Consider the following 23,407-nt stretch of genomic DNA (forward strand, 5'->3'; position numbering starts at 1 on the left):
TTTGTACGGTCATATTCTGCATGGAAGATGACATTCTGGTCAATGGACAACCATGCCAATGATGACGTCATGGCACTTCTGTAACAGGGTAGTGTTTGCTGCATAGCCCCCCATCCACAATCACTGTGTATACAGTCACAGACGTTGCTGTATGGCACAGAGAAGATGCCTACCAGACTGTCTGAGGTGGAGGGCTAGAAAAAGAAAGGAGGCAGGACAGTCAAAAACTGATGTGGCCCAATGGCTTAGCGTGAATTGTTTGTTGTTTCTCAGATGTGACAACAGTCTATACAGACTGAAACTGTATCCTGAAGACCAGGGCACAGCCAACCACTTGTGACTTCAGAAGAGAGGACCATTATTTAGGTGTAAGGTCATGACAGTACTACCCTAGTAATGTACAGCAACTGGCATGTGAGCTCACAGCATCCACTGGACATGCTGTATCAAGGCAAATGGTGTGCAGAAGACTTTGGCAGAGTGGCCTTTATTGTCAGAGACCTGCTGTATGTCTACCTCTGTCCCATCTCCACAGAAGGAACATCTAGAGTGGGGTTATCAACATGCCACTTGGGTGGTCAAACAGTGGGACAATGTTGTTTTCACATATGAGACCCGATTTAGTTTGGAGAGTGATTCTCAATGGATTAACATCTGGAGGGCATGTGGAACATGATTTCGGGGCCCAAACATTGTGGGAAGAGACTGATACTGAGAAGGATCCCTAGTGGTGTTGGCAGGGATTATGTTGACCACATGAACCCCTCTTAATGAAACTGTACAGATGAATTGGCAAGGTTTAACTGCTGTTATGTATTGTAACAAGGTATTGGGACATCATTTGTGGTTGTTGCAAGATGCTGTGAGCCCTGGCTTTGTATTGATTGATGACAATGCTCCACTTTATAGAGCATGAGTGGTTGGTGTTTTCTTGGAAATGGAAGATATTGCACACATAGTGTGTCCTGCTCGCTCTCCAGATTTGAATCCCATAGAGCATGTCTGGGATGCACTAGGGAGATGGCTTGCATCACATCAGCATTCATCAACCCTTCTCCAAGACTGTGAGCAGCACTGCAGGAAGAATAGGTGTTATTGCCTCAATATAAGATTGGTAACATCATTCACTGCATGCCCCATCATCATCAGGCTTGCGTTCCTGCCAGAGGTGGTCGCACCTCATACTGAGCACAGAACCCAGTTCGAATGTGCGTGCAGATCCATTAAGTTGGAAAAAATGAAGAACATTTTTGTATACTGTTATGCATGTTGCAGTTGTTTACATTCTGTATTCTTTACAGTGGTTCTGCTTTACTGTCACCTATTTATGCTGTTTTGAGACAAAATAAATGCAACCTTTCAAAATATCCATTTGTTGCTTTAATTTTGGACACCAGCATACATCTATACATTGTTCTGAAAGAAAGATTTTTCCATTTGTCTCAATATGAGTTCTAATTTCCTTGATTTTACTGTCATGGTCATTTATTGATATATACATGGGAGAAAGTGAGATCAAAATATTGTTTTCAAGCATAGCTGTCATGAAAAATGACAAGTCAAAGATATTTAAATGCTCTTGGGCTAATAGCTTATGATAAAACCATCTTTTGAATAATTAGTGCTGTTAATATTTGTTTATCATTACCTGGTTAAGAAGGATATCTAGCATCAGAATACAGCACGACAAATTTCGTTCTGCATCAGTCTCAAAATGCATGTGTCTCATAGCAGGTAATTCTTCATCAGAAAATCCAGATGTATTTCCAGATTCATCTTCCACAACTGGAGCTGTTAAAAGAACTATACATTAAAAATGTTAACTAATATCATCTTTTGATGATTTTTGTCCTTCTCTCTCTATAAAAAGGAAAGTAAGAAAAAGAGCAAAGGAAGGAAAGTTAACTGATGGTTGGGATTTAGGAGAAGGTGTTCTGGTTTAAGGGAAACTGATGTTAATTTATCTGACTAAATTGTCAGTACCAGTTTCAAGCAATTAAAAATACAGATAGATAGATTTAGTAAAATACTGCAGACCTGATTACTGTATTACCTTCATTACCAATTCTATGTTGTTCAGCAGCCATGGCTGGAAAGACAGTATCAATGGGAATGCATGCACAACTTACGCATGAAAAGTTGACTTTGGTAATGCAACATCTCACACACTGGAAGTGCTATTCAATAGCAAAAATGGAAATAACAGCTGGAATTCTGGATCAATTTTGTATGAATGTGATAAAAGCTAAATACCATTAAATAAATGAAATGAAACTAATTTTTATGTTTAAATTGTTTGTTTTCTCGATATTTGTTAACTATTCTTAATTAATTATAGTTGCAATTTACCTTGTTTCCTTCATCTAAAGTGTATACTTTTCAGTAGAACTGTGCTGCAAGGGTAACAATAGTTATCACGGGAAAATAAAATCTGAACAAAATTTCATTGTTAAGGCTATGGCACAGGAGTGCAGACATTTTACAAATGTGCTGAAAACATGTCTCAAGGTGGGTGTGCTCCACAATAAAAACAAAAGTCCTCCCTTCCTGTTGCGTACATCAACTTCAATAGAGTTGGAGGTAAAAAAATATGTTAAATTAATTGTACTACAATGAAAATAAAATGAAGATTTGTGGCAACTACAAAATAATAGTTATATTATTGGGAACACAACTGAGATATAATGAAGTAAGCATGTTTTCTTTGTGAGTGGAATATTCAGTACCATAACTCTTAATATCTGAAAAAGGAATGGCCTGAGTGTGGGTGGAAAGTGGCAAATAAAAGTGCAACATGAAATTCTGGATACTCATGAAGATATACTACTTCCACCACTTCACACTTAACTTGGCTTAATAAAACAATTCTGAAGTGTTATGCATCAATCAAGCCAGGGTTTGCATATTTGACTGAACAATTCCCTTTCATTTTATCTCTGAAGATAAAGGAATGTGTATTTGTAGACTCAAAATGCAGAGATATTCTGGAACATGAACAGGTTGGAATACACTTCACTAAAGAAGGGGAGAGGGTTTTGGTATGTCTCAAGAAGGTAATGGAAAAGTTTATCAAAACAAGAAATACTACAAATGAAAGGTGACTGACACACAAAAGAATATCAGACTGTATGGTGCAACATTTCTTTGGAGGTACATTTGATTAACTCACTTCTGGAAGGCTTTACAGAATGCTGTAGTGACATACTGGGTGAAGTTGGTGGTATGTTCTCTAAAGTCATTTTGACTACAGAAGTGTCATATGAAAGGAAACAACTACCTTCTATGTTGACAGATTATTGCTGGTGGATGGTTTGAGACAAGGAAGGCACTCAGTACAAAATAAAAAAATAAGGTGTATTATTTTATGGTGGCTAATGTGTGTCAATTCTGTGTTATGTTCATGTAGAATAAATGCTAGAAAGTGAATAAAATGTCGTTACTGTGTCATATGTTGGTTTCATCCTTGATGTGACAGACTTACTCACACAACAAAAAGTGGATGGTTCTCAAATACTTGTCAATGTGCCTTGAACTATACTAGTAATATTGTTGAGCTCTGTTTTTTTTTGTATACTGTTATACAGCAGTTATAACTGATGGCTAGTGACATGCAGGTTATTAGTTAACTTCCCATCTCCTGCAAATATTTATCATTTAACATGTGTAATTTTTTGAAGGTTCTAGCACTTAATTACTGATATAATACTGGAATTTGCTATAACTATGTATGTGTATATTAACAGGAGCAATCTCTGGTGAGAAAGGCAGTTAAGTTTCATCTGAAGTTACATGTGTGCTCAATAAACATGCTTTCAGTGTGAAGTGTCAGTTGTTGTTAGTGACCCCAATCTCATTGCTGGCATTTTATTCTGGATTCTATGTGGTATAGTTTGGTGGATAAACTAGGTGTGAACTTTAGCATGCCTCCATTTTGACTATAACGACCCACTACCTTGACTGGTAGGAACCCAAGTATGAATAGTACATTCCTCCCGTGGTTCACATTGTCAAGGTAGTAATGGATTAAAAAAGGTGGCAGTGAGTCAGATGGACATGAGGTATCCAACAGTGTTTTTGGGAGATGTTGACGAAGATCTGAAGAAATGTCCAAAGTGATTTTACCAAGCTGTTAAGTACTACTGGTGGAATGATATATCATGTCTTACCAATGTCTACTTATACTTAGATATTGTAAGTCATCAGTGGCTTGAAAACAACACAGAAAAGCTCAAGAGCTGGAAAAAAAATTCAGCTAGGGGAAAAATAAGACAAATGACAACCAGTCTATTTAAGCATACCACCACAAAAAATTACTTTATCAAGTGGTGCCAGCACAATGAGGCAATGAAGCAGGAAAAAGTACACTGAAGCTTGAAGTGTGGCAAAATTTTTTCGACATTTGGTTTCTGGTGTAATAGTTCTGTTTATTTCATTCCTTTGCCCAAGTGATAATAGTTCTTATGGTATCCATCCATGTGCAGCACCACAAGCAACCACACTCAGGTGGTTTGCACACTGTCTAATGGAGCATTGCTGTATGCCACAGACATGGCTCACTCCAAAAACACAATTCTCACTCTCAGTATAATAAAGTATGTAAATAATACAAATAAAAGGAAAATTATCAGTTGCTAGTGGAAAAACACTAAAAGGAAAAGACTCTAGGAAGCTGGTTTGGAACACATGCCAAAAAGAGGGGAAGTTGGCTACATTGAAATAACACCAACAGAAATGAGTGGAATAATGCTGCATATGATTGCTGTAATGCTGTTGTGTGACTGATTTATTAGTGTAATGCAACAGAATGATACTATATTTCTTGTGAAGAGTACAGCACTGTCACTACCTTGACCTACCCATAAAAAGGAACTGGAATAAAATAGATGTAAATGAAACTAATGTTTTATGCTGACAACAACACATGATATAAGATTGCATGAACTTCTCTTTGTGCATTACAATGAGTGAAATAACTTGCATCTGATTCAAAATTTTGAGGATATCTTATTTCATGTCTGTTTCCAGAATTGAATCTGTAATCCTACTAACTAGTTTAAAAGTGGAAGTAATATCATAGTTTGACTTATGATGAGCAGTCTGTGAACTTAATAAAGTGCCATGAACCAAATGAGCAATCCAATTGGAAGAAACTGGACACTGATGCAGCTTCTTGGAGACACGCAATCAGCAGATACAATGTTGTTCATCCAAAGAGGTCTTGTTGGAAGACTTTATTAAACATATTTCCTACTACACAGAAACAAATACAGTCTCTCCAGAGCAATCCAAAGTCATTTGGTCTTAAGAACTGTAGAGGAAAACTACTAAATAGACCTCATGGTACTTCACGTATGGATAAAGATTTATACATTTCCAGTTTCCTTATGGGAGTTGTAACATACCAAGTCATATCTGCATTCTGGGATTATGTCAGGCTGAGTGCAGCACTTAAGTAATGTGCGAGCAGTGAGAGCAGGCAGAGTTTGTGACACTAGGCAGCCGGTGGTTGTGATGAGGTCGGCAGCACCACTGGGCAGTGTGTGAATATTTTGGTGGCAGCAGATTTCCTTGTCAAATATTCATACAATGTTTGTTTTCACCAAAGGTTCATTGGATTGAACAATGGGATAAACAGAAAGCATGGAAGAAAATGGTGGCAAGTTTAAATATAGATAACACAGTTAGTGAAACATATGTGTTGTGACCTGATATTTGTGAGTGTTTCGTATCGAGCAACGTAACCTCTTACCTGTGTTTACATTCTGCACTGACCAGTTGCAGCTGTAGTGGTGCATTGAAAGCTAAGTACTAATTAATTGTTTGTGTATAGTGGTTTATTTAGGAACTTTAGTAGTCTTCAACCAGAGTTTTTTGTGTTTTCTGGTGAAATAATTTCAGAAGAACCTTTTGGGAACTGTTTTCACCTTTGTTACTGTGTCATTAGATGTTTGATTCTCTTTCTGTATTAGTCTTTTGTTATATTCACATTTGTTGTTTATTAATACTGTTAATAATAGTAGTTACTTCCCTTGTAGAGTAAGTTTGTGATTATTGTAGTCAGGTTTTTAACATCTTCTTATTGTAGTAGCGGAACATAGAAAAAGTAAAATTTTACTGTGAGTGAGAAGTGTGGGCTTTGCCGTAGGTTCGTGAGAAGTGGATTGCAGTGTGAGACTTGTTCGAAGTATTTTCACTGGGGGAATGCAGTGGGGAAGCCAGTGGGCATTCTGGTGAGATCCTGTCCTGGAACTGCAGGTTATGTAACAAGAGTAAGTTGATAGAGGAGCAGGAGCATAAGATCTGTGCCCTTCAGGTGCAGTTGGAAAAATGCACAGGAGGAGCTAGATAGGATGAGGAGGGAGAAGGGGGTTGGGGAATGGGAGCTGGCTGTTGGCAAGAGATCTGCTGGGAGAAGAAGATTTTCAGATAGTTTTACTATTGGTATTTACAATAGATATGACCAACTGTCAGAGTCTAGTGGAGAGGAATCTCTAGTAGCTGTAGATGTAGGAAGTATGCAGCAGACCTCAGTAGTTACGGTGGCTAGAACAGTTGCAAAGTCGAAGAGGAAGAAGAAGGTTCTGCTGTTAGATAGTTCTCATGGCAGAGGTGTAGGCCAGCAGTTGCAGGAAGTGCTGGGGAGTGAGTACTAGGTCACCAGCATTGTGAAGCCTAATGCAGGATTGGCTCAGGTGACTGTTAACATAGGGGGGTTATGTAGGGATTTTACTAAAGAGGGTCAGGTAGTGATTGTGGGTGGGGCTGGTAATAGTATTGATAGGGATGGGGAGTATGACATAGATGGTGACCTGGAAAAGATAGCCACTCAGATTGGCAACATGATGGTGCATTTCGTGGAACTGTTTCAGCGTCACCATAGGCCTCATCTTAATACAGCCGTCAGGCGTAATAACATGAGACTTGGGGGTGCGCTGATGACAGAAAGCATGGGTCACATTTCAGTGGTGTCGGTGGAGTCTATCAGCAGGACAGGTTTCACTAGACATGGCCTGCACCTCAACAGGTATGGGAAGGGGAGGTTGGCAAAGCTTATAGGTGACAGCATAGGTGGGGGTGGTGGGATCACTCATGGGAAAATTCCTGCAGTAGTGGGTGTTAGAGCTGCACCTTTTTTAGATTGAAGTCAGCTGAAAGGTATTCCTGCTTAAGGGAACCACTTTCGACAAAGCTTAGGTATCTGAGTAATGAGGGAATTAGTATATTTAATCAAAATATACAAGGTATTAGAGATAAAGTTAGTGAACTGCTTATAGATGTTGACTCTGAAATTATTGGTATATCTGAACACTTCTTAAATAAGGAGATAATTCAGAGGCTTCCTTTACCAGGATACAGGTTGGCTGGCAGCTTTTCAAGGAGCTCTTTGCGGTGTGGGGGAGAAGCCATGTACGTGAAAAATGGCATCCCATTCGAGTCAATTGATGTTTCAAAGTACTGCACTGAAAAGGTGTTTGAATGTTGTGCAGGTGTGGTTAAATTTAAGGGAGCTAAACTTCAACTGTTGTTATTTATAGATCCCCAGACTCCGATTTCACAACATTTTTGCTAAAGCTAGAGGAGGTTCTTGGTTCACTTTATAGGAATTACAAAAAGTTAGTTATATGTGGTGACTTCAATACTTGTATAGGTGATTGTGCAAGGAAGAGGATGCTGGTAGACCTCCTTAATTCATATAATCTTATGCAAACCGTATTCTTTCCAACGAGAGTGCAAGGGAACAGTAGAACAACCATAGACAACATTTTTGTTCATTCCTCATTACTAGAAGGGCATTCTGTTAGCAAAAAGGTGAATGGCCATTCAGATCATAATGCACAAATTTTAACTCTAAAACATTTTTCTGCTGCAACACGTGTTAAATATAGTCATCAGCTGTTTAGGAAAGCTGATCCATTTGCTGTAGAGACCTTTGTAAACCTTATCAAGGAACAAGAGTGGCAAGATGTTTATAGCGCTGATACAGTAGACGATAAATATAATGCTTTTCTCAAGACTTTTCTCGTGCTCTTTGAAAGTTACTTGCTGTTCCAACGTTCAAAACAGGGTAGTAGCGCAAATAGGCAGCCTGGGTGGCTGACTAGAGGGATAAGAATATCTTGTAGAACAAAGTGGCAATTATATCAAAACGTTAGAAACAGTCAAAATCTAAATGCAGCAGTATTACAAACAGTAATGTAAGGTGCTTAAAAATGATATTAGAAAGGTAAAAAGTATGTGGTATGCAGATACAGTAGCTAAGTCTCAAGATAAAATTAAAACCATATGGTCAGTCGTAAAGGAAGTGGCTGGTCTGCAGAGACAGGTCGAGGATATGGAATCAGTGTGTAGTGGGAATGTCCGTGTTACTGATAAGTCGCATATATGTACAGTATTTAATAATCACTTTCTGAATATAGCAGGTGAACTAAATAGAAACCTAGTCCCAACAGGGAATCATATAGCGCTCTTAGAAAAACGTGTTCCGAGACTGTTACCTGAAATGCTCCTCCATGATGCTGACAAGAGGGAGATTGAGTTAATAATTAAATCACTAAAGACCAAGAACTCTCATGGATATGACGGGGTATCTAGCAGAATACTGAAGTATTGTTCTATGTATGTTAGCCCAGTACTTAGCCATATCTGTAACTTTTCTTTTAGGAGTGGTCGGTTTCCTGACTGATTAAAGTACTCGGTAGTGAAGCCACTTTATAAAAAGGGAGACATTGATAATGTTGACAATTTTAGACCTATATCTATGCCACCAGTGTTTGCTAAAGTTATCAAGAAGGTTGTGTATACAAGGTTACTGGAGCATTTAAATTCACATAATTTGCTGTCAAATGTTCAGTTTGGTTTTAGAAATGGTTTAAGAACTCAAAATGCTATTTCTCTTTTCTCTGTGAGGTTTTGGATGGATTAAATAAATGGTTGTGAACGCTAGGTGTTTTCTTTGATTTAATGAAGGCTTTTGACTGTGTTGACCATAAAATATTACTGCAGAATTATGGAGTAAGGGGAGTAGCTTACAACTGGTTCACCTCTTACTTTAAGAACAGAAAGCAGAAGGTAATTCTCTGCAATATTGAGAGTGATAGTGATGTTCAGTCCCAATGGGGCACTGTTAAGTGGGGCGTTCCCCAAGGGTCGGTGCTGGGGCCACTGCTGTTTCTTATGTATATAAATGATATGCCTTCTAGTATTACAGGTGATTCAAAAATATTTCTGTTTGCTGATGACACCAGCTTGATAGTGAAGTATCTTGTGTGTAATATTGAAACAGTATCAAATAATGTAGTTCATGAAATAAGTTCATGGCTTGTGGAAAATAATTTGATGCTAAATCACAGTAAGACTCAGTTTTTACAGTTTCTAACTCACAATTCAACAAGAACTGATATTTTTATCAGACAGAATGGGCATATTATAAGCGAGACAGAACAGTTCAAGTTCCTAGACTTTCAGATAGATAGTAAGCTGTTGTGGAAAGCCCATGTCCAGTATCTTATTCAGAAACTAAATGCTGCTTTATTTGCCATTAGAACAGTATCTGAAATAAGTGACACTTCAACATGAAAAGCAGTCTGCTTCGCATATTTTCATATGCTTATGTCGTATGGTATTATTTTTTGGGGTAATTCTTCTGATTCAAAAAGGGTATTTTTGGCTCAAAAACGGGCTGTTCGAGCTATATGTGGTGTAAGTTCGAGAACCTCTTGTCAACCCCTATTCAATAGTCTGGGAATTCTGACATTGCCCTTACAGTATATATTTTCTTTAATGTCATTTGTTGTTAGCAATATTAGCCTATTCCCAAGAGTTAGCAGCTTTCACTCAGTTAATACTACGCAGAAATCCAGTCTGCATGTGGAATGAACTTCCTTGAATCTTGCGCAGAAAGGAGTGCAGTATTCTGCTGCATCCATTTTCAACAAGCTACCACAAGAACTCAAAAATCTTATCAGTAGCCCAAACTCTTTTAAGTCTAAACTGAAGAGTTTCCTCATGGCTCACTCCTTCTATTCTGTTGAGGAGCTCCTGGAAGAGCTAAAAAATTAAGCAAATTCCAGTGTTACATTGTTGATTTTCTTTATTTAAACTTACGTCTTGTCACCTGAATATGTTTTTTTATATTTCATTTTATCTGTTTCTAATATCGTGTTATAATTTCATGTGTTGACTTGTTCCATGACCATGGGGACTTCTCCTTAATTTGGTCCCACAGAACAATAAATAAATAAAAATAAATAATAAGATTAAGTAGAAGATGGACATCAAGTGTCCAACAGAAATGTAATGGAACTGATATTGTATATCCAGTAATGAGCAACAGCCTATGGTATGTTTGTGTGGTGGATATTGATGTTGTTCATCTGTGGACTGCAATTTTTGGTGGTGGGGGATGTGTTAAATTTTTATGTGTTCATTCAGTGTGTGTAAATTTGACATAATTAACTTTCTGAATTAATTTTGGTGTGCAGAGGTGGTTTTTAATTTACCTTGACAGTTTATTGTGCAATAGTTAGTTCTGCTTTATTGTATTTATGTTAAAAGACAGCTGATATGTTGTTTCAGTCATTTGTTTACATTTCATAGGTACTGTTTCAAGTGAAATGAAGTTTCTTATGTGTGCATTGTTGTGGTTGGTGTTCTATCATAGTACAGAGACAGCTCACAGCTTTGAAATAAAAAAAACTGCAGCCAAGTGTTTTGCTTTTGGCACAACTATCTGCTACTTTCTCACAATGAATTTTGTGTTGTATGGGTTTGGCCTGCCAAGGGTGGCTTTTAGTAGCCTCATCTATGGGGGACACAGTTAGATTATTTGATCAAATGTCTCACTGGGTTTCAATTATTTCTATGATAGAATATGGTCTGGCTGGCAAGCAGCAATATTGGTTCCAGTAAGACATTCACTATTGCAAGAAGAATCACATGACTGCCTATCACAGCAAGTTGTTTGTGACCTCAAATGATTCAAATTTGTGAAGTGCTTTGATCACGTTATGTAAGTTGTCAATTGTGAGCAAGCTGCAGAGTACCGCTAATGATTATTTTAAGACCTGAAAAGGACACATTGTGTCAACATATTTGTTAAATTCATTGTTTTGTGTGTTTTATAAGCTCATTTGGAGCACAGGTACTGAGTCTCAAATTTAATGCAGTGTCCATTTATTAAAATGTGTTATTTTTGCATACAAAAGTTAAATTATCATACAAAAACAGACACATTCAAGTTTAGATTAATTTTTATGTATTATGTAAGTTTTGGTGTGAGAACCTGTCATTTCATTAATTTATGAAGTGTTACACAAGCATAATTTATGTGTGTTAGTTTTAAGATGACAAGAATGCATTGCATACGCTGACCTTGCCAATACACAAAATGTTACACGTTCATTTGTATATATTCTCATTAGTCAAAATTTTATAAGTCTCTTCTGGTGGTTCTAATCAAGTTTGGTGCTTCTTAAATTATCTTGTTCACTAAATGAGAGTGAGTTGAATGGAGGTATTGTAACATGTCAAGTTATATTTGCATGTTGGGATTATGTTTTGTTGAGTGCAGTGTTTTAAGTCATGCATGTGCAGTGAGACAGAGTTTGCACCACAAGCTGACTGGTGGCTGTATTGAAGCTGGGCAGGGTATTTTGCCTTCATGCTAGGTGAAATAGTTTTGTCATGATATGTTCTCTCAAGGATCTTAATAATTCTGAGGCAATCATGTCTTCTCAAACAGTGCTTCTTTCAGTGCTCTGTAAAATTCTTCTTGTGGTGTCATATCTCCCATTTCATCTCTGTCTTCTTCTTCTTCATCTTCTTCTTTTCCTTCTTCTTCCCTTTCATAGTACTGGTCTTGCATTTGAGCTGTTGATATTCATACAGTTGCTTCTCTTTTCACCAAAGATGTCTTCAGTTTTGCTATAGGTAGCATAGACGTATTTGCCTATGAAATTTTATGCTTTCTGTCAATATTAGTTTTTAGTTCTCTGTAATGCATTTTCCTCCTTTTGTCAATAAAACTCAGTATCTCAAGTGTTATCCAAGGATTTGCCCTGGGAATTACCATATTGCTTATTTTATGTTCTGCAGTCTTCACTATTTCATCTCTCAAAGCCATCCAATTATCTTCTACTGTATTCTTTCCCCTGTTTCAACCAGTTGTTGCCCACTGCTCCCTTTCAATATCTCAATAACTAGTGGTTCTTTCAGGTTATCCAGTTCCCATCTCTTTTAATTCTAATCAATTTTGCAATATCATCAGTTTTGATATGCAGTTGGTTACTAATAAATTATGGCCTGAGTCCACATCTATCCCTGTAAATGTTTTGCAGGTCATAATCTCATTTCAAAATCTTTGTCTTTTCACTACATAATTTGTCTGAAACCTACTGGTGTCTTCAGGTCCCTTCACATATATAAGTTTCTTTCATGATTTTTAGACCTAATTTTTGCAGTGATTAAATTATGCTCAGTGTAAAATTCTACTCAGCAGCTTCTCCTTTCATTCATTTCCTCCAGTACGTCTACTCCAATTACTTTTCTTCTCTTAACTTTCCTACTATCAAGTTCCAGTCTCCAACCACAATTACATTTTGTCTCCCTTAACTATCTGAAAGTTTCTCTTATCTCATAGTGTATGCTCTGATCTGTAGAATGCTAGATGTGTTTCTCCTAATGAGCTGTATGTCCTTGGTAAATATAACGACTGTAGTTTTCCTTGATTTTATCCATTCACAGTACCAACATAGGAAGGCTGCATGTATTAATGTTACAAGGTCAAATCAGTCAGCCATCCAGATTGTTGCTAACACAACTCTTTAGGAACTATAGCTTAGTCTGGTCTCTCTGCAGATAGCCCCCCACCCTCAACCAATGTGGTTTAACCCCCTGTAGGATTGCCAATATTATTGAGGCATTGAAGCCACCACACCACATCAAAGTCCATGTTTTCACAGACAAGGTACAGAACTTAAAAGATGCAGCAACCACTCAAAGTCACAGAAAAATCTATGCAGAAATTTTAAAAACAAAATATACAGCCCACTAATTACATAGAAAGTACACAGCTTGATAATCATGTTTAATATAGAAATATTGATACTGAAAAGAGGCATTTATTAAAGATGTAATAAGTGTTTAAGTTTATCTCTGGCTACAACTTACAAATGCTACTGTGACGGCCTGTATCTCCATTTTTGTATGATTTCATCTGTTTGTCAGATTCTTCTTTAGTTCCTCCCTTCATGACCCTTACTCCATCAGAAAACATTGAGAACAGAAGATGCAGAGGTATCACAATTTCTAGCATTGTTAGAACCTGAATTGTAAGGCAGAAAACATTACAAACAAAATTATTTAAATATATTTTGCACATAATACCAATGAAAAATAATTACCTGAAGCCAGTTCAATGCTTGCTCTTGAACCTGAGTTGATGTTTTCTTAAATCTAACTGATACAAATCGGTATAATTTCTTAGTATCAAATCCCAGAGGACTCATATCAGCATCCAGCATTTTGCTGAAAATGAAAATAATGATGGAAATGTAATTTTTTCATGTAAATTAAACACATAAGATGTTGTAGCATGTAACTTATTGTTTATGTTTCTGACTTAATTAATCTGAATGCTAGCATTCATAAATTTGTATAAGTTACTTATTGTTTCATGTTGTTGTTGTGGTCTTCAGTCCAGAGACTGGTTTGATGCAGCTCTCTGTGCTACTCTATCCTGTGCAAGCTTCTTCATCTCCAAGTACCTAGTGCAACCTATATCCTTCTGAATCTGCTTAGTGTTTTCATGTCTTGGTCTCCCTCTATGATTTTTACCCTCCCTGCTGCCATCCAATACATAATTGGTGATCCCATGATGCCTCAGAACATGTCCTATCAACCGATCCTTTCTTCTAGTCAAGTTGTGCCACAAATCCTCTTCTTCCCAATTCTGTTCAGTAGCTCCTCATTAGTTATGTGATCCACCCATATAATCTTCAGCATTCTTCTGTAGCACCACAATTTGAAAGCTTCTATTCTCCTCTTGTCTAAACTATTTATCGTCGATGTTTCACTTCTGTACATGGCTACACTCCATACAAATACTTTGAGAAAAGACTTCCTCACACTTAAATCTATACTTGGTGTTAACTAATTTCTCTTCTTCAGAAATGTTTTCCTTGCCATTGCCAATCTACATTTTATATACTCGCTACTTTGACCATCACCAGTTATTTTGCTCCCCAGATAGCAAAACTCATGTACAACTTTAAGTGTCTCATTTCCTAATCTAATTCCCTCACATCACCTGATTTAATTTGATTACATGCCATTATCCTCATTTTGCTTTTGTTGATGCTCATCTTACATCCTCCTTTCAAAAACTGTCCATTCCATTCAACTGCTCTTCCAGGTCATTTGCTGTCTCTGACAATTAAAATGTCATCGGCAAACCTCAAAGTTTTTATTTCTTCTCAATGGTTTTTAATTCCTACTCCAAATTTTTCTTTTTTTTGCTTTACTGCTTGCTCAATATACAGATTGAATAACATTGGGGATAGGCTACAACTCTGTCTCATTCCCTTCCCAACCACTGCTTCCCTTTCATGCCCCTTGACTCTTATGACTACCGTTTGGTTTCTGTACAAATTGTAACTAGCCTTTCACTCCCTGTATATGACCCCTGCCACCTTCAGAATTTGAAAGAGAGTATTCCAGTCAACATTGTCAGAAGCTTTCTCTAAGTCTACAAATGCTAGAAACATAGGTTTGCCTTTTGTTAATCTATCTTCTAAGATAAGTCTTAGGGTCAGTATTGCCTCACGTGTTCCAACATTTCTATGGAACTGAAACTGATCTTCCATGAGGTCAGCTTCTACCAGTTCTTCCATTCAACTGTAAAGAGTTCCATGTTAGTATTTTTATCAGGAACCGCGCGACTGCTACGGCATGGATGTGTGTGATGTCCTTAGGTTAGTTAGGTTTAAGTAGTTCTAAGTTCTAGGGGACTTATGACCACAGATGTTGAGTCCCATAGTGCTCAGAGCCATTTGAACCATTTAGTATTTTTAGTTGGGATGTATTAAACTAGTAGTTCAGTAAATTTCACATCTGTCAACATCTGCTTTCTTTGGGATTGGAATTATTATATTCTCCTTGCAGTCTGAGGGTATCTCAGCTGTCTCATACATCTTCCTCACCAGATGGTATAGCTTTGTCGGTGCTTGCTCTCCCAAGGCTATCAGTAATTCTAATGGAATGTTGTCTACTCCCGGGGCCTTGTTTCGACTTAGGTCTCTCAGTGCTCTGTCAAACTCTTCACACAGTATCATATGTCCCATTTCATCTTCATCTATGACCTCTTCCATTTCCATAATATTGCCCTCCAGTACATCACCTATGTATAGACCCTCTATACACTCGGCAAAGAGTTCTCGGGCTTCCAGCCGGGTGGCTTCTTTTCCTACTATTGAATTCCAGTCCCCAATGACTATTAATCTTTGCTTAGAACTGGTTTTCCATCTGAGCTCTTGATACACTTGCAAGCGTTTCTCTTTTCTCCAAAGGTCTCTTTAATTTTCCTGTAGGCAGAAGCCATCTTACCGCTAGTGATATATGCCTCTACATCCTTAAATTTGTCCTCTAGCCATCCCTGCTTAGCCATTTTGCACTTCCTATCAATCTCATTTTTGAGATATTTGTATTCCTTTTTTCCTGCTTCCTTTACTGCATTTTTATATTTTCTCCTTTCATCAGCTAAATTCAATATCTCTTCTGTATCTCAAGGATTTCTATTAGCCCTCATCTTTTTACCTACTTGATCCTCTGTTGACTTCACTATTTCATCTCTCAAAGCTACCCATTCTTCTTCTAGTGTATTTCTTTCTCCCATTCTTGTCAATTGTTCCCTAATGCTCTCTCTAAAACTCTCTACATCCTCTGCTTCTTTCATTTTATCCAGGTCCTATCTCCTTTAATTCCCACCTTTTTGCAGTTTCTTCAGTTTTAATCTAAAGTTCATAACCAATAGACTGTGGTCAGAGTCCACATCTGCCCCTGGAAATGTCTTACAATTTAAAACCGGGTTCCTAAATCTCTGTCTTACCATTATATAATCAATCTGGAACATTCCACTGTCTCCAGGCCTTTTCCACGTATACAACGTTCCTTCATGATTCTTGAACCAAGTGTTATCTATGATTAAGTTATGCTCTATGCGAAATTCTACCAGGCAGCTTCCTCTTTCATTCCTTACCCCCATTCCATAGTCCCTACTACTTTCTCTTCTTTTTCTTTTCCTACTATTGAATTCCAGTCCCCAATCGCTATTAATTTTTTGCTCCCTTCACTCTCTGAATAATTTCTTTCATCTCATCACACATTTCTTCAATCTCTTCATCATCTGCAGAGCTAGTTTGCATATAAACTTGTACTACTGTGGTAGGCATGGGCTTCATGTCTATCTTGGCTACAATAACACAACCACTATGCTGTTTGTAGTAGCTTACCCATGCTCCTATTTTTTTAATCATTATTAAACCTACTCCTGCATTGATTTTGTATTTATAACCCTGTATTCACCTGACCAGAAGCCTTGCTCCTCCAGCCACTGAACTTCACTAATTCCCACTATATCTAACTTTAACCTATCCATTTCCCTTTTTAAATTTTTTTAACCTACCTACCCAATTAAGGGTTCTGACATTCGACACTCTGATCCGTAGAACACCAGTTTTGTTTCTCCTGATAATGACGTCCTCCTGAGTAGCCCCACGTGGAGTTCCAAATGGGGCACTATTTTATTTCCAGAATATTTTACGCAAGAGGATGCCATCACCATTTAACCATATAGTAAAGCTGCATGCCCTCGAAAAAATTACAGCTGTAGTTTCCCTTTGCTTTCAGCTGTTCGCAGTACCAGCACAGCAAAGCCATTTTGGTTAATGTTACAAGGCCAGATCAGTTAATCATCCAGACTGTTGCCGCTGCAACAACTGAAAAGGCTGCTGCCTCTCTTCAGGAACCAAATGTTTGTCTGGCCTCTCAACATATACCCCTCCATTGTGTTTGCACCTATGGTACGGCTACCCATATCACTGAGGCAGACAAGCCTCCCCACCAATGGCGAGGTCCGTAGTTCATGGGAGGGGGGTTATTGTTTCATACATTGTTCAAAATCAGTCTCTAATTTAAGAATTTTTTATACAGGGTGTTGAAACAAAAACAGCAGTTATTTTGAGGGATTGTAGTATTCACTGAAACAAGAAAAACAACTCCAATAAAAATATGTCCAGGAATTCACACTATTTGTGATTCAAAGACTTGTCTATATTAGGAGCTGAAAGACATTTGGTTGAGGTAGTGAGCACAGTCATCTCATTATTCATTTATCGTCAGTTTGAACAGTGTGTTTTGATGACTTTTTCCATCACAGTACAATCGGCACACATCAATCTCGCAAGGGACACATACACCTAAAGGGTTACTGACTTTGCTCATTTTTGCACAGTTGTAGTACATACTGAGATGGAAGAAATGATGCTGTAGTACAATGCTGTTCTCAAATGTTTGAAAGAAACTGAGATTCAAAGCCTTATGAGCCTGTTGAGTATCATACAAGAGCATCAACCATCAACTTGTGACATTAGCCCAACCGGTCAATTTTGCAGACAAAAAATCTGCCCATGGTGTTAAAGTCTCTCCACTCACTTTTTTTCTACCATTAGATGAAACACCTTGTTAATACAACAATTCATGTTTCTTCAGAAAGGTACAATAATGATGATATTTGTAGTGGTACATATGATGCAAGGTTTAACAAGAAATCATTATGAAATGAACACACACACACACACACACACACACAGATATATCTGTGTGTGTGTGTGTGTGTGTGTGTGTGTGTGTGTGTGTGTGTGTGTGTGTCTGTGTGTCTGTGTGTGTGTGTGTGTGTGTGTGTGTGGCAAAAACATTTTCTTTTCCAGCCCCTGGCACATAGGATGCCCAGTACAACAAGTATATTGATTGTGTGGGAACAGTGTTGGCTTGTCAAAGGAAGACATAGTCAGGGAGCGTGGGTCAATAAAATAGACAAAGAGAGGGGGAGGAGGAGATGAAAAGACAGAGAAAGTTGGGAGGAGCAGATAGACAGATAGAAATATGAGGATGACATGGATGGACAGAGTTAGAAAGAGGTGGGTGCAGAAAGGAGGAGGAGGAGGACGAGGAGGTGTGTTCAGTATAAGTGTCAAATGAACATGAGGATGAAGCTGTGGGAAAAAGAGTAGTTTATCAGTACATTTAAGTGCGTATCAGGATGTAGTCATATGATGCTATACCTGCTTTTAATGATCTTGTCTTGATCTGTTCGTCAAGTGATTTTTCACAGAATCCAAAGAAAGTCTGCTTATATGTAAAGGCTGTTAGTGGTATGAAAGTTAGTGTGCAGTCCCTAGTGAGTGAGACAGGAAATGAAATTGAGGGTAGCAAAGCAAAAGCTTAAATGCTTAACTCCATTTTCAAATGTTCCTTTACAAAGGAAAACACAGGTTAATTCCTCCAATTTAATCCTCATAGCACTGAAAAGGTAAATGAAATAACTATTACTGTCAGTGGTGTTGAGGAACATTCATTAAAAGTGAACAAGTCTCCATGACCCAATGGAGTCCCTGTGAGGTTATGTGCTGAATTTGTGCTGATTAGCCACTCTTATAGCTGTAATCTATCATAGATCTGTCAAACAAAGAACTGTGCCCAGTTATTGCAAAAAGGCACAGGTCACACCTGCCTACGAGAAGGGTAGTAGAAGTGATCCACAAAACTACTGTCCAATATATTTGACACTGACTTGTTGCAGAGTCTTAGAACATATTCTGAGCTCAAACATAATGAGGTATTTTGAACAGAATGACCCCCTCAATGCCAACCAGCATGGATTTCGAAAACATCAATCATGTGAAACCCACACTTTTCTCACATGACATACTGAAAGCTTCAGATCAATGCAATCAGGTAGATGCTGTATTTCTTTATTTCTGAAAAGCATTTGACTCAGTACAACACTTATGCTTATTGTCAAAAGTATGATCATATGGGGTACCAACTGAAATTTTTGATTGGATTGAAAAACTTTTTGTAGGGAGGACGCAACATGTTATCTTGGCTGGAGAGTCATTATCAGATGTAGAAGTAACTTTGGATGTGCCCCAGGGAAGTGTGTTGGGACCCTTGCTGTTCATGTTGTATATAACTGACCTTGCAGACAATATTAATAGCAAAATCAGGCTTTTTGCAGATGATGCAGTTATGTATAATGAAGTAGTAACTGAAAGTAGCTGCATAAATATTCAGTCAGATCTTGATAAGATTTCAAAGTGGTGAGAAATTGCCAATTTGCTTTAAATGTTCAGAAATATAAAATTTTGCACTTCACAAAATGAAAAAACTTAGTACCCTATGACTATAATATCAATGAGTCACTATTGGAATTGGCCAAATCATACAAATACCTGGATGTAACATTTTTTAGGGATATGAAATGGAATGACCACATATGCTCAGTTGTGGGTGAAGCAGGTGGTAGACTTCAGTTTATTGGTAGATTTGCAGTCAACCACCAAAGGAGACTGCTTAAAAATCACTTGTGTGACCAGTTAATCTGTGGAAGAGTGTCACAGAGATACTGAAGGGACTGAACTGGAAGACTCTTGAAGGCTGGTATAAACTATCCTGAGAAAGTCTATTAACAAAGTCTTGAGAACCAGTTTTAAATTATTACTCTAGAAATATACTACAACCCCCTACTTATCACTCTCACAGGAATCATGAAGATAAGATTAGAATAGTTACTATATGCACAGAGGCATTCATACAATCATTTTTCCTGCACGACATACGTGAATGGAACAGGAAGAAACCCTAATAACTGGTACAATGAGATCTACACTCTGCCATGCACCTCAAGGTGGTTACCAGATTATAGACATGGATGCAGATGTAAATTTAGCTATAGACACACACCATATTTGTAATGTGTGCATGAATGTATTGATAATTAAATGTTCATATCACCTTGGTTCCTTATTACACTCCATGACAAATGTTCCAGAGTCACTATCATTATTATTATTGTTTCTTTCTGAAGAAATGTGATTCATTGTATTGATACAAGAGTTTGGTAGAAGATTAGAAATTTGGAAAAAGATAGTGATGATATTTATTCAAATATAGTACATGAAGATGTTTAGTCTAATGCATTAGCCAGATATAGTAATGCTGCTGCTTGACATCTGGTGTTCTCATATGATACTCAGCAGGCTCATAAGACTCTGACCTGCTGATTTCTTGAAAATGCTTTTTGGGTGCATCATACTAGAGCAGTGTGCATTACATCTAGATACATGTTACAGTGATTGGGTGTCTTCTTCCCTTGTGATCATTAGGTAGTCTGCAGTCACTAGTGTGGTATTGTAATATCAGTCATATTAGTGTGTGTTACTGCACAGTAAAATTACCCACAACTGTGGGTATGTATCACTGTGTCTGGTCTATTTACGTAAATGACTTTACATTTATGTTTACTGTTACTGTTCCCTCTTTACATAAAAATAGTTCAATACATCTTCTTTTCCCTTTTACATCACTTGTTTCCAGTGGAAGTCAACTACTTCACTGATATGGTGGATATGATTTTCTGCTATGGATTAGCATATTAAAGTAGTTTGTAAGTTCATGCCTTCTATCCTGTAAAATATTGATGTGCAGTATACCATCTGATAAACTATTCAGCCTTCTTTTACCATGTCTTACGATGACAGATTCCTTATCACACCAATATGTGAACAGTGCAACACCTTTCTCAATTTTCATGCTTGAAATTGAGTCGCATGTGCCACATTTACTGAAAAAATCCTGGAATCAGTAATTTATGATTAGCAGCAGTGAAAAATTTGTGTCACCCTCTTTCTTGCCAGTACTTCATGAACAATTACTGTATCCATACTAACTTCAGCATGTCCAAGCTCTAAAGCCCATGTCAGATTACAGTTGTTATTTGTTATGTTATGTTGCATTGGAATGTTTATTACAAGTGTTTATGAATAGTGTAGCTATGGGGTGCCATTAAACTGGGCCTGCTGTAGTGGTTATGTATTGGAAACCAAATGAATGTCATTTAGGTTTCAGGATAAAATTTTTACTATGTGGATTTCAATGAAATGATTGATATTCAATGATTAAAAACCAACCTTTGCTCTTTCTGTATGACCTATCAAAAACAGCACCTAAAATCACTTACTAGGTCCATGAGGGCTACAGATTTTATCTTGAGTGTTTCTTATTTCACTCACTTTGAATCTGTGACATCGAGTCAACACTAGGGTTGAGTGGCATATTAGGGTCTCCTGTATGTGGGCTTAGCAATTCATAGTGTTTTTTCCACCTTTAATGGAGACAAAATTATGAACATTAGGTTTTTGCAGAAAATTCATGAAACTAAGTTCCACTTACTCTACAAATGGTATAGCATTTTTTTCAGTTTGAAACTGTAATATCATTATACATTGTAGAACCTTGATATAGAATCATGAATAATGATGTGGTTGCACTTTTGGTTGTCATGATAAGTACCATATTTCAAAGACATTATTGACATATTAATAATAAATTTTTCATTCAACAAATAGTTAATAAATGCAAATGTTTGTCCAACTGTTAAGTCTCTATTTCTAAACAAATTGGAAAGAACTCCAAATACTCCCAACTTGCTAGAAATGAAATATAGTAATAAATACTATTTATTCAGAGACAGATGACAGAATCACTAGATCAAGGTTCATTCTTTTAAGCAACTGAATGTAGGTTATAGAGTAATTTTAGGAAAATTACTCTATAGTTAGGACAGTGACATAGATGAATGTGGTTTACCCAGGTCACATGTTTATGTGTAACCCATTGCAATAATTGATAAATGAGGATACAAATGCACTTGTTAGTTTTTCTGATAGTATTTCTCATTGTGTCCTAATATTTTGAACATACATATTATAAAGACTAATGCCTTGCCGATGCAGCCATTCTCTTCTGTCATTGGCCATCCATTTCAGTGCCATGTAATTGTCACAGCCTATCCTCTTGTCCATGTCTTCCAAATACTTCTTTCTAGCCCATCCTCCTACTTTCTTTCCTAACACTTTCCTTTCAAGAATGTTATTGACTGAAGTATTGTATGACATGTCCAGCAAATTTTATTTTTCTCTTTACCATCTCCTTGAATAATCTACTCTTCTCATTGACTTCCCTTAAGACTTCTAGGTTGGTTTTTCTTTCCATTCAGCAAATTGTTGTCATTTTCCACCATATCCATATTTCAGCAACTTCAAGTCAGTTCCTTTCCAGTTTACTCAGAGTTCTACTTTCACTCCCATATAGCAGTGTACTCCATACAGATGATTTTGCAAATGACTTTGTGAGTCTTTATTCATGTTTATACTAGTTAAAATGTTTTCTTACTCATAAATGCCTATTTCACCAATGCAGTCCTTCTCTCCAGTACCATTAAGGACCTATTGTCCTCTGTCAGTACACTACCGAGATAACTGTTGTTTCACCTGATTAGTTCTGATCTCATCAATTTTCAATTGGTTTGAACTTCTTACATATTTTTTATACTACCATTACTTTCATTTTCCATTTGTTCACTTAATTTAAGAGTATCTGGTAGGATGTACAGCATTCCATTCATGTCTTTTTTGGACTCTGAAACTATTATGATGTCATCAGAAAATCTGATACAATGTATCCTTCCACCACTGAATTTTATTCCCCTTCCTTCATGATATGAGTAGCTTCCTCAATGAGTATGAGGAGGTGTTCAAAACAAAAGGGATGAAAAACATTGTGAGTATATTTGAAGTCTTTATACAAAATTGATCACCAAACTCTGATCACAGCTATCCCACTGTTTCATCAGATGAAGGATTACATGTTCACAGAATTCATGTGGCTGTTACAGGAGCCAGTCTTCTTCTGTATCCTTCAGTTTGTCACCTGAGTCGAATTTCTTCACTTCAAGATGTTTTTATAGTAGACCAAACACACAGGGTGACATGTCCAGGATGTGGAGTGTGATGCTTAAGCTGCTCCAACTTGAACTTGGCCCATTATACTTTATGTGGCCTTGGAGATCTGTGGACACACATTATTGTGGACTCCCTCCATGAACAGCCCAGGCTGTTTGCTCTTGATGGACATTTGTAGGCTATGGAGTGTCTCACAATATACGTCAATGTTAATGGTATTTCCATACTCAAGGAATTCAATGAATATTGGACATCGGGTGTTGAAAAAGATGGTGAGCATCACCTTACCTGCTGAGGGCACAGCTTTGAATTTTTTAGGGGGAGGTGATGAT

The 23,407-nt window shown here is 37.4% G+C and overlaps 1 protein-coding gene across 1 annotated transcript in view; it reads right to left on the reverse strand.

Annotated features, from left to right (window-relative positions):
* LOC124723145 (protein unc-79 homolog) overlaps positions 1–23,407 on the reverse strand; it is an 868,025-nt gene that overhangs the window by 646,507 nt on the left and 198,111 nt on the right. Inside the window, exons 12-14 of the mRNA XM_047248336.1 lie at positions 13,401–13,524; positions 13,168–13,321; positions 1,649–1,791 (exon numbers count right to left, since the gene is read on the reverse strand). Coding sequence (XP_047104292.1) covers positions 1,649–1,791; positions 13,168–13,321; positions 13,401–13,524 — 421 coding nt within the window. The remainder of the gene's footprint in view (positions 1–1,648; positions 1,792–13,167; positions 13,322–13,400; positions 13,525–23,407) is intronic.

Source organism: Schistocerca piceifrons, chromosome X (genome assembly GCF_021461385.2).
Source record: "Schistocerca piceifrons isolate TAMUIC-IGC-003096 chromosome X, iqSchPice1.1, whole genome shotgun sequence".
NCBI lineage: Eukaryota > Metazoa > Arthropoda > Insecta > Orthoptera > Acrididae > Schistocerca > Schistocerca piceifrons.